Here is a 12,860-nt window from a genome sequence, read left to right on the forward strand (position 1 = left end):
GAATGTATTTTGACATATTATATATATATATGGCATATAATTTCTCATTCTTCTGGTTGTACATGACGCAGAATTACACTGGTCATAAAATCATTTATGAACATAGGATAGAAATGTCAGATTCATTCTACTATCTTTCCTTTTCCCATTCCCCCTCCCTTCCCTTCAATTCCCCTTTTTCTAATCCAAAGTGGTTCTACATTTCCCTAACCACCCCCTTATTGTGAAATTAGCATCCACATATCAGAGAAAACATTCAGCCTTTGGTTTTTTGAGATTGGCTTATTTTACTTAGCATGATATTCTCTATTTACATCCATTTAACCAGCAAATGCCATAATTTTGTTCTTTTTATGGCTGAGTAATATTACATTGTGTATATATACCACATTTTCTTTATCTGTTCGTTTGTTGAAGGGCACCTAGGTTGGTTTAGCTATAGCGAAATGAGCTGCTATAAACATTGATGTGGATGCATCACTGTATTATGATGATTCTAAGCCCTTTGGCTTTTTGAGTAAGTAGTTACAAAAAGTACAGATTCTATAAATGTTTTATAGATTTATAAATGTTTATAAATAATTTCAGAACATGTCAATATTTATTTTGAAAATATGAGGAAAATCCCAAAATAATCTCCACGGATTTTTTTAATGGAATTTCAAAGCAATACCTTCCATGAGTAAAGACAGAAAGTCAAACTTTGGGGGTGAGTACCAGGAAGTAAACTCAGGGGCACTGAGCCACTGAGCCACATCCCCAGCCTATTTTGTGTTTTATTTAGAGACAGGGTCTCACTCAGTTGCTTAGTGCCTCACTGTTGCTGAGGCTGGCTTTGAACTTGAAATCTTCCTACCTCAGTCCCCCAAGCTAATGGGATTACAAGCATGCACCACTGTGCCCGGCAGAAAATCAAACTTTTTAAAAGTAAACTTTGGAAAAAAATTTCTTACAGTAGTAAAATACAATAACGAAATGTAGGTTTTATTTTTTTATTGATTTTTTTAAAAAATAAATGACAGCGGAGTGCATTACAATTCTTATTACACATACACAGCACAATTTTTCATATCTCTGGTTGTATATAAAGTATGTTGACACCAATTCATGTCTTCATACATGTACTTTGGATAATGATGTCTATCACATTCCACCATCCTTGCTAATCCCCTGTGGAAAGGGAGGGGGAAATGTAGACTTTAAAAAAGCAATACTGTAGTAAATGTATTTGTTGGGCACAGTGGTACTTGGGAAGCTGAGATGGAAGAACTGCTTGAGCCCAGGAGTTTGAGACTAGCCTGGGAAACATAGTAAAACCCCATCTCAAAGAAAAAAGAAAAATGTATTCAAGTATTCTCGCACATTATCATAAACATGTATAGGAAAAATATATTAAAAATAGTGACTAGTATAGAAAGATAAGTCCTTCAATGGAATGAAATAAAAAGTTTGAAATCAGGCCCAAAGGTAAGTATGTGTGCATAAAAATTTAGCATATTGGGAAAGTGACATTGCTAGTCAGTAGAAAAATAATCAAATTAATAATCAAAGTGGGCATGATGGTGCATGCCTGTAATCCCAGTAACTTGAGAGGCTAAGGCAGGAGGATTACCCAGCCTCAGCTACTTAGCAAGACCCTGTCTCAAAATAAAATAGAAAAAGGGCTGGAGATGTAGCTCAGTGGTAGAGTGCCCCTAAATTCAATCTCTAGTACCTCCACACACAAATTAATAATCAAATCAATTCAGATAGCAGGCTAACAATTCAAGTCATATCCCAATTGCAAGTTTTAAACCAACAACCAAAAAAAGGATTAAAAATGTAAAAGGGTAGCCTGGGGATGTGGCTCAAGAGGTGGTGCGCTCGCCTAGCATGCATGAGGTACTGGGTTCGATTCTCAGCACCAAATAAAAAAACAAAACAAAATAAAGATATTGTGTCCACCTAAAACTAAAAAATAAATATTTTTTTAAAACTTTAAAAGTGATTAAAAATAAAGTGAACAAGTATATAAGCATGGGATAAGAAAGGCTGTTCTAAGCTTAATACCAAAGGTAGCAACAAATGATATAAAGAAACAAAGATATGATGATGTAGAATTTCAATAATTCTATAGGAATATACATTATATATAAAATAAAAACATCCTAAAACCAGGAAGAATGTATTTGCAAGAGTTATTATCCTTGATAAAGGAAAAGATGAGCGTTCTATTAAAGAACTAGGAAAAGTGCCGATTATCAATGGAAAATTTACCAAAGAATAACCACAAATGCCAGTAATATTACCCTCACAAAAAAAAGTAGGGCTGGGTTGTTGTTCAGTGGTAGGACACTTGCCTAGCACATGTGAGGCACTGAGTTCAATCCTTAGACCATGTAAAAATAAATAATGTCCATCAACAACGAAAAAATATTTTAAAAAAAACAAAGTAAATTAAAACAATGCAATACTGTTTTCTACTTATCAGACTGGCAAAGAATAACAAGTGTCAGTGGAATGTGGGAGCTTAACTGACAAATTTCTAAGAGCAATTTAACAATACTCATCAAAAGCCCGAATAAAATAATTCTATTTCCAGGATCGATTCTAGGAAAAATACTGGACAAGGTGAAGAGCTGTTTTTAAAAACTGTTCCTTAGAGTACTGTTTGTGATTGCAAGAAATCTTCAAGTCAGTCTAAAATCCAACAACAGGTGATCAAATTGCATGACATATCTATAGAAGGACTAGGAATATGAATAGTCAAGTATCACGTAATAATGTTTCAGACAATGACAAATTGCATACAGTGGTAGTCCCATAAGATTATATCACCTAGCAATGTCATAATCATCTTAGTTTGTGTAAGTAGACTCTATGATATTTGCACAAAGATAAAATCATCCCAATGATGGATTTCTCTTTTTTAAAAAATATTTTTTAGTTGTTGTTTGACCTTTTTTTTAAAAAAAAATTATTTATATGTGGTGCTGAGAACTGAACCCAGTGCCTCACACATGCCCAGCAAGTGCACTACTGCTGAGCCCCAGCCCCAGATTTCTCTTAATGTATCCCTGTCATTATGCAATGCACAACCATATTATGAAACTAATAATGGTATACATCTGTTATGTAGACACTTTTGTAAAAAAATATTTTATACATACAAAAATATGCATGCTTAGGAAAAAGCATGGACAGAAGGAAAATGTTAACAGTAGTTGTCTCCTCCTAGTGGAAATTTGGAACAATTTTTTTTTTTTACTTGTCTGAATAGTCTTATTTTTTTCAATGATGAAAGATCTTACATACATACAATGACAGTAAAGATGAATGAATAAATTCTTAAATTAGTACACAAATATTTATAAGAAATTTTATAATGGACAATTTGTCCTTATACAATACTCTTTCCAATGTATATATAAATTAAATTAAAACTTCCTAAAGTGAAACAGTTAATTAATTATAGTATTTCAATGTATCTGAAGGGAAGAGACATATGACAATGGTTCAATTCTCAGAATACTTTCTCAATCTTCCATGTTCTTCTAAACTCTATTATTATGATAAACATGCTTGTCCTCTAAGCTACTTTGACTTTACTAAAATGATTTCCCTGCTGGCAATCTCAAATAACCTCCCACTGAACAGAAAAGGCTACATTCACAGTGGCCATTTACAAAGCAGGCCTGTGTCCATAAATTACATCTGACTGTTAACCTCTTCCAGAAACTAAGACAGGAGTCCAGAAAAACACAGCAAAAATTTAGTACTGTGTTCTTCCACAAATCTACATCCTCAAATTTGGAGCTGGAAAGGCCAGACCTAATTTTGGGGACATTAGCCAAACAGTCATCAGCTAATGACTTTTGAGAAAACGAAGCTCCAGCATTCTACTCATTTATTATCAATCAACACATTAAATTATAGCAGTGGCTTGAATCAAGGAAACCACTGCATCCACATTTCACAGATCCATTAAACAAAACACCTACTGAAGAATAAAATCGGTCAGGGACAGACATGGTAGAACATACCTGTAATCCCAGCAACTAGGGAGGCTGAGGCAGGAAGATTGCAAGTTCAAAGTCAGCCTCGGCAACTTAGTGAGGCCCTAAGCAACTAAGCAAGACCTTGTCTTTAAATAAAATATAAAAAAGGCTTGGAGATGTGGTTCAATGGTCAAGCCCCCATGGCTCAATCCCTGGTACCAAAAAATAAATAAAAATATAACTGATCAGAGATTCTTCTCTTTCATATCTTAATTTACAATTAACTTGAGCTAGCTAATTATGGCTCAAACAGCAGTTCTGGCAGTATGGTATACTATAAAGAAGAGTGTACAAGGGAAAAGGAACCATGACTTATAGGTTCAACTCTGCTAAGAACTGTCACAATCTTGGGCAAGTCATTTCATATCCCTGACCTCAGTTTCCTTATCTGTGAATTCAGAGGTCTGTGTTAAATACCTCCTTGATATAATGTGGTGTTTCTATAGTCCTTTTCATGACACACCTGAGATAGATGCCTGACTCACAACTATGTGAATTAGGTTTATACTTAGAAATTGCTCAGCAAAACAGACTTGCCATGTGCATTCACTTGTATATACATAAAACAGGAAGAAATTAATGTGAAAGAGATTGCAATTTCTCTTGGAGAAAAACACATTCACATCTAGGGTTAATGTTTCTTGGTTAAGTAAAAATGAAAAAGTGAAATACTTTCCATCAGCATGAGAACTTAGTAGTCTGTGTGTGTAATGACAACAACAGAATTCAGGTTGTTATATAAAAAGCACATTCTTGCCAGGTGAAGAGGCCCTAAACAACTTACTGAGACCCTATCTCAAAATAAAATATAAAAAGGTCTGGGGATGTGGGTCAGTGTTGTGCCCCTAGGTTCAATTCCCCATATGAAAAAAAGTACATTCTTTTTTTGCTTGTCTAAAATATAGTTTGTGGGTTCAAATATAATATCCCATTGAATTTTTTTAAAAAGACTGGATAGATGATTCATGTATATATGAAGGTCACTGCATTCTTAAAACTACCACTAGATGGAACATTTACTGCAATGTTTAGAGTTAATACTCAATTCACCTTGATTAAATGTATTAAGAATTGGGTCATGAAGCATTAATTTGAAGGGTCATTATTCTTTGTGCACTATGTTAAATTCTTAACTCAAAAATTTCAAAAAAGTCAACCTTGAGCCATTAGCCACGAAGAAAACTAGTGCAAATTGTATTTCTTGGGTCTTAATGGCAGGAGTTCCATTTACCAAGACATCTTTTTACCTAGATACTTTTTCTTTCAGTTAAGTGGTAGCATACTTACTTATCTAAAACTTGTGGGTCTTCAGGGCTCTTATTTTCATATTCTAAAAGTTCAAGAAAACTCTGCATGTACCTAAAAAAAGAAGAAGAGTTGCCTTTAGTTGTCTACCAGATAGCCATTCCTCCTTTCCCTCTTCCCAAAAGCACTCCAAAATTTCATTCAGATTTCATTCCATCCCCACATGCAGCTTAAGTGCTTCAAGAAAAGCTGATGCCTCCAAAACTTATACACGTTTTTCTCTGGATAATCCTATTGCTTTTGCTACTAATTATTAATTAGTTCAACAGTTAGGTCTAAGCCTATGCTGTGCATTCCCCTCAAAACAGGGACTGGCTCAGGAATGAGCATACTGCCTCAATTCACGCAAATAAAAAGAGAGAGAAACCTTGCTGGAGGTCTCTGAGAAAGAAATCAACTTGCTTTGCTTTTATATAATGTGCTATGGGGATGTTAAGTCTGGAACTGTGTAGCTATTCTGCCAGCAGTAGGAAATCCAACCTGAAAACAAAGCTAACATTTTCAAAAGCAGGGCCTTGATAGCCTCATGAATCTCTGATTCAAACCAAGTCCAAAAGCTTATCCTTTGGTTGGATCTTTACACAAGCCAGGTTCAGCTTCATTTTTTGCTATTACAAGTATATCCTAACTGATATTTTACAGCTTGACTAAAAACATGCATATAAATTTTAAGAAGCACCTGAGTGACACTCAAGTACACACCACGAATTTAGAAACTAGAAGTAAAAAAAAGATTTCTTCTCCAAGTGAAATTCATTTCATCAACCTGTAATGGAGGAATATATCTTAGGTCCTCAGAAACTGCTTCTGCATTAAGAATGGCTGCGTATTTCAGTAAGGGCCAGTACAATAAAAATGTGTACAACATTAAGATCTGGAACACACAGATAAATGGGATTCAGAGAGGCACATCAGTGTGGCAGTTATATCTGTCCCAAACTGGATGGATCTAGTAGGGATTCAGATATTCCAATTAGAGGTGTATGATCACGGCTTTGGTACTTAACATATCCTGAAATAATTATCCCTTCATTCTAATAATTTCTAACAATTAATTACCACTAATCCTATTATAGAGGATTAGAACATTTAAGTGACTAAAAATGACATATGCATATAAGCAGGAATGACATTTAATTCATCAGCCTCACACGAACTTTGTGATAATGTATCTGATACTAAAGGGCAGTCATCTCCATGTATATTTTTAAAAAGTTTCTGGGTAGATAAAGCCAGGTAAGAGATATTAAAATCATTAGGTCAAAACACCCTGAGAAGTCAAAGTTGGTCAGCTCCAGGAACGTCCTTTGTCCTGCCACATGCAAGGGAATTTTGGCAGGCCTCCTGTCTTTTCCAAAGGGGATAGTCTTTTAAAGAGTAAAGTCATATATGGAGAGGAATCAAAGATTATGCTAAGATTCCCAGCCTAAAAACCAAAATAGCAAGAACAATACACTGTGGCTCAGCATGGGGACAATTTGTTATAAATAAAGTTTGTTTTTAAAAACAAATGACGGGCTGGGGATGTGGCTCAAGCGGTGGCGCGCTTGCCTGGCATGCGTGCGGCCCGGGTTCGATCCTCAGCACCACATACCAACAAAGATGTTGTGTCTGCCGAGAACTAAAAAATAAATATTAAAAATTCTCTCTCTCTCTCTCCTCTCTCACTCTCTCTTTAAAAAAAAAAAAAACAAATGACAACAACACACAAATATATGATCCTGAACTGAATTCCTAAATCAGGAGGGGAGACTGCTAAAAAAAAAAAAAAAAGGTGCACTATTACAAGTTCTATATATTAGGAATTATTACTGTATCAATTTTAAAGTTCCTGAATGTGATGACCATATTCTAGTTTTCTAAGAGTTATTCCCAGGACATATATGCCAAAGTATTTAGGGGCAAAGGGACATGATATCTATCTTAATCCAAATGGTTCAGGAAAAAAATGTATGTGTACAATATGGCAATCATTAAAAAAAATCATAGAACAACAAATTCCATCAGTATGCACAACTATAATGCACCAATTTTAAAAAGTGGAAAAAATAAAATAATAAAGTTTGGTTAAAAAAGAATACAAAAAAAATCAGAGAGAGATTATCCAAAGAATAATGATGCTTATTTGGGAACAGCATTACAATGGCAATAGCAGAGCCTGGCAATGGGAATACATTTTAGTAAGCTATGATGAATTCAAAGGAGTTGAAGGGCAAGGGGAAGCTTTTAAAGACAAAAAAATGAAGATGATTACATCAGATTTTCAAACAATAATCCTTGGCCATGATGGTTAGCAAGATTTGCATCAGTATGAAGTTAAACAGTTGCTAGGCAGATGTCCTTAGAGAAGTATTTTTTGTATAAGGTTGTGGTGGACTCTGTATAAGCTTATGGTTCTTGCAGTCTTTTGTGGTAGTTACTATCAGGCACTCACACATAAGAACCCTTTCTTTATAACCTATTAGCCTTATTTATTTCTGTTAAGGTTGTTACAAGTGACTCTATTTTGATTCTGAGAACTTTTATATTTTTTTCATATACACATATGTGTGTACCATACATATGCACATGCACACACACATATGGAGACAGAGTATGAATATGAATCACAGTGGTAGAACAAATGTGTCCAAATGTTAATAATCAATGAATCTGAGCGAAGGCATATGGGAATTCTAATAGTCTTGCAACTCTTAGGTAGGAAATTATTTCAAAATATAATGTTAAAGGAACAAAAAGGACAAAATGGCATGTATGTGTTTGAAAGAGGTATGGAAAAAGAACGGTGGAGAGACCAAAAAAAAAAAAAAAGGAGTTGACACACTAATTTGTTTGAGTTCTATATTCTGCTGGTGTGGTGTGCTGGTGTATAACACAAAAATACATCGTGTATCCATTCATCTATTGAAGGGCATCTGGGTTGGTTCCACAGTCTAGCTATTGTGAATTGTGCTGCTGTGAACATCGATATGGCAGCATCCCTGTAGCATGCTCTTTTAAGGTCTTCAGGGAATAGTCTGAGAAGGGCAATAGCAGGGTCAAATGGTGGTTCCATTCCCAGCTTTCCTAGGAATCTCCAAACTGCTTTCCAAATTGGCTGCACCAATTTGCAGTCCCACCAACAATGAACAAGTGTACCCTTTTCTCCACATCCTCGCCAGCACTTGTTGTTGTTTGGCTTCATAGTGGCTGCCAATCTTACTGGAGTGAGATGGTATCTTAGGGTGGTTTTGATTTGCATTTCTCTGACTGCTAGAGATGGTGAGCATTTTTTTCATGTACTTGTTGATTGATTGTATATCCTCCTCTGAGAAGTGTCTGTTGTGGCATTTATACACTATGGAATATTATGCACTAAAAAATGACAAAATCATGGAATTTGCAGGGAAATGGATGGCACTAGAGCAGATTATGCTTAGTGAAGCTAGCCAATCCCTAAAAAAACAAATACCAAATGTCTTCTTTGATATAATGAGAGCAACTATGAACAGAGTAGGGAGGAAGAGCAGGAAAAAAAAAGATTAACTTTAAACAGAGACATGAGATGGGAGGGAAAGGGAGAGAAAAGGGAAATTGCATGGAAATGAAGGGAGACCCTCATTGCTATACAAAATTACATATAAGAGGTTGTGAGGGGAATGGGAAAATAAACAAGGAGAGAAATGAATTACAGTAGATGGGGTAGAGAGAGAAGATGGGAGGGGAGGGAGGGGAGGGGGGATAGTAGGGGATAGGAAAGGTAGCAGAATACAACAGTTACTAATAGGGCATTATGTAAAAATGTGGATGTGTAACCGATGTGATTCTGCAATCTGCATTTGGGGTAAAAATTGGGAGTTCATAACCCACTTCAATCTAATGTATGAAATATGATATGTCAAGAGCTTTGTAATGTTGTGAACAACCAATAAAAAAAATACATCATGTATTTGTTCCCAGTTCCTAGTACACTTCTAAAATCCTTAGAATTTCCTGAATGATAGGAGTATCTTGTTCATCAAAAGCCCCTTTTAAACACATCTGAGTTTATGCTAATGAGATTGACTGAGAGTAAGGTGCCTAGATAGCCTCAGGATAGGGCTGGTTACCAAAAAAATTCACCTTCACCTCTAGGGGTGGGAACAGCCAGGAGATTAAGCTCTATAAAAACTCTTGAAGGGAAAGATTCTGAAAGCCCCTAGGTTGTTGTGCTGGGAGGATGTTGAACCCAGAGAGCTCAGAAGCCATACACACTCCCACTTAGCCCTACATATTTCTTCCATTTGGCTATTCCTGGGTTGTGCTTTTTACAATAGACCTGTAAACAGTAAGCAAAGTACTTTTCTCAGTTCTGTGAGCCATTCTAGCAAATTATCAAACCTAAAAAGAGAGCTGTGGAAACTCAATTTACAGTCAGCCTGTAAAAAGCAAAGGTGGCCCAGGGAGTTGCAATTGGTGTCTGAAGTAGGTGTCAGTCTTGAGGGACTGAGCTCTTAAGTTGTGGGGTCTGTGAAAACTTCAGGTACTTAATACCAGAATTGAATTGAATTGTTGAACACCCATCTGGTGTCTGAAGAATCAAAGAATTTCTTATTAGTACTGGAATATACTACAGAGCCAGCAATTCACTTGGAAGCCACTGAAGTAACTACCACAAAAGTAATAGAAAATGCTTGACCATCATCACCAACCAGATCTGGGAACTTAACCTTGCCTACCTAGAATGCTGGAAGAGCTCTAATAATTATCTTGAGGCAATAAAGAAGCCTCATGCAAACTAGTAAGGAGCTGTTGCTTTTTGGGGAAAGGGAATGACACTATAACTCTAATACCATCCAATATAGTGCTTCTCAGGTGACTCATTCTTAGCCCTAAGAATTTATTACATTATTATTATTACTACTATTGAGAAATGACTGCTGAATGTGCATTCTCTTTCAGTAGCCTGGCCTCCATGATCCCTCTAAATGCAAACTAATTATTGGTTCCATTTTCCTTGTATTTGTCCACAGCATTCCCTTCTCTTAAGATGCTATCCCAGTCACCTTACTGGTCAACTCCACCCCCATCAAGGTCAGTTAAAGACCACAGTGAGCAGTTTTTACCCCTCCTCTGTATTACCACCACACTGTGTCTGCCCCAAGAGCACTTAAGCCATTTGGCCTCACAAACTCCAAACTCCTCCACCTTTCTCCAGGGACTTCTACCTTGTTTTTACAACAGAGTAGAACTGTAAATGTTTATCAAATATATGCAAACTCCTTTCTAAAAACACACCACCTTCCATTATTCTACCATTCACTTATCACCTGCTCTTACATTATACCATTCACTTATCTCACCCTGCTTACCTAGTAGGGAGTTTCATCACAAATTCAACTTCCTCAATTAATAACAACTGTTTTATGCATCAGAGCTATATCTGATTTAATTCTCTTGTTGGGGGGGGGTACTAGGGATTGAACCCAGAGGCTCTTTACTATTGGCCACATCCCAAGCCCTTCATATCTTTTTAAGACAGGGTCTCACTAAGTTGCTTAGGGCCTTGCTAAATTTTAAGGCTGGCCACAAAATTTTGATCCTCCTGTGTCAGCCTTTGATGTTGCTGGGATTACAGGCATGTGCTATATCTGATTTAACTTGAAGTTATAGTCTGTTAAGATTTTTCATACTTTTCATTGGGCACATGAAGCACAACGTGGAGCTGATATTTTTGCAATCTGAGGTTCCCCTTTAAATAAATTCACATATTCTCCAAGAAGCACTGCCTTAAAGGAACTTAGTTAAAAGGAAAATAAAAGCAGCAAAGCTTAAACTTGATAAATGTGGGAAACATCTTCCTATCTGAAGGAAGGCAGGTCCATTCTCACAGGCTACTACCTTGCTACTCCTTTGTATTGTTCTCTACTTTCCTTTTTTTCAATGAGCAATCACATCTATAAGCAGAACAATTAGATTTGAAAAGTCAAGAAAGTATCTATTATGCCTTAGAAATATTTTTTAAAGATACTTTAAATTGAACAGTTCAAAAAGAACCCATCTTTTAAGGGCATGGAAAACCCAGCTACCCTGAATGACTCATTCCCACATGGGCAGTATGTGCACTTTTATGGAGAATGGTTCCAAAGCCAAATGTTCATAGCATTGTGGGAAGATTCATTTCAAGCCACATTATTTACTTACCAACTCTGAACCAATCCCACTGAAGGGCGGTTCAGTAAGTTATCTGGCAGAAGATTAACTTCTCTCATAGTGTTAGCCAGTCGCACAGGAAGTTCCTTTCGTAGAAACATGTATGAAGTTTTCTCACATGCATTATCTCTCCCTATTAAGAGATAAAAATGTTCCATGATTTTACAACTTAATAAATGAAGAAATAAAGTGTTTTCATGGTAACAGTTATTACTAGTCAGAAAGGAAAGGTTAAATAATCCTGCAGTCTCTAGTTAAAATTTTATCCTCTGAAATAGTTAGTTTAAGAAAATAACTTAATTAGAAGAGAAAAAGAGCATTTATTCCATGAAGTAACCTTGAAAACAGTTTTTTTCTTAAAACAAGTAAGTTCCTAGTGTTACCAGCAACAATATAAAAGTGACCTGAGATATAATGTGAACTTGTTTTCAAATAAACACTGTGGGAAAACTGCCAAGTACAAAAGTAGTAGAACATGTAAATCTATTGCTGTTTACATAGGGGTTTACAGGAGACAACAGATCCATTCTTTCTATAAATGTTCACCTACTGTGTGCCAACTGTTTCCTAAGATTTTCTTTAAATTTGTTTCTTCAGAAACCATAGCACTATCACTCTGGAAAGTAGCCAAAGACTCAGGAGGCTCTGTGATTCTAAATGTGGGACTCTGAAACAAAGGGTTCACGTGTATCAGAGAAACCAGCTCATGATGTTCCCATGGGCACAGGGGTCTGCTATGGCATGTCAAAAAATGGGAAGACACAGTGTTGATAATAAACAAAGAGGCTGACAGTAGAATGAATCAAGCATTACTTCCCTATGTTCATATATGAATACATAACCAGTGTAATTCCACATGATGTACAACCACAGAATGGGAAATTATACTCCATGTATGTATAATATATCAAAATATATTCTACTGTCATATGTAACTAAAAAGAACCAAAAAAAAACAAAGAGGTTAATGAATTAAGTCAGGCACAGAAAGACAAATACTATATGATCTCATTCATATGTGGAGTCTAAAAAAATTAATCTCATAGAAGTTGAGAGTAAAATGATGGTTATCAGAGGCTGAGGAGAGTCACATAGAGGGAGGAATGGAAAAGTTGATCAATGGATTGTAAGTTACAGTTAGACATTCTGGTGTGCTATTGCAAAGCAGGGTGACTACAGATAATGATAAATTCTACATTTCAAAAAGTTAAAAGAAATTTTATTTTTTTTAATGAACATGATACCTTCATTTTATTTATTTATTTTTATGTGGTGCTGAGAATCAAACCCTGTGCCTCACGCATGCTAGACAAGCACTCTACCACTAAGCTATTACCCCAGCCCCCA

The 12,860-nt window shown here is 36.0% G+C and overlaps 1 protein-coding gene across 1 annotated transcript in view; it reads right to left on the reverse strand.

Moving 5' to 3' along the window:
* Pdk3 (pyruvate dehydrogenase kinase 3) overlaps nucleotides 1-12,860 on the reverse strand; it is an 80,991-nt gene that overhangs the window by 41,134 nt on the left and 26,997 nt on the right. The window contains exons 2-3 of the mRNA XM_005334794.4: nucleotides 11,505-11,646; nucleotides 5,325-5,396 (exon numbers count right to left, since the gene is read on the reverse strand). Of these exons, the coding sequence (XP_005334851.1) occupies nucleotides 5,325-5,396; nucleotides 11,505-11,646 (214 nt within the window). The remainder of the gene's footprint in view (nucleotides 1-5,324; nucleotides 5,397-11,504; nucleotides 11,647-12,860) is intronic.

The sequence above is a fragment of the Ictidomys tridecemlineatus genome, chromosome X (assembly GCF_052094955.1).
Source record: "Ictidomys tridecemlineatus isolate mIctTri1 chromosome X, mIctTri1.hap1, whole genome shotgun sequence".
In the NCBI taxonomy this organism is placed as follows: domain Eukaryota; kingdom Metazoa; phylum Chordata; class Mammalia; order Rodentia; family Sciuridae; genus Ictidomys; species Ictidomys tridecemlineatus.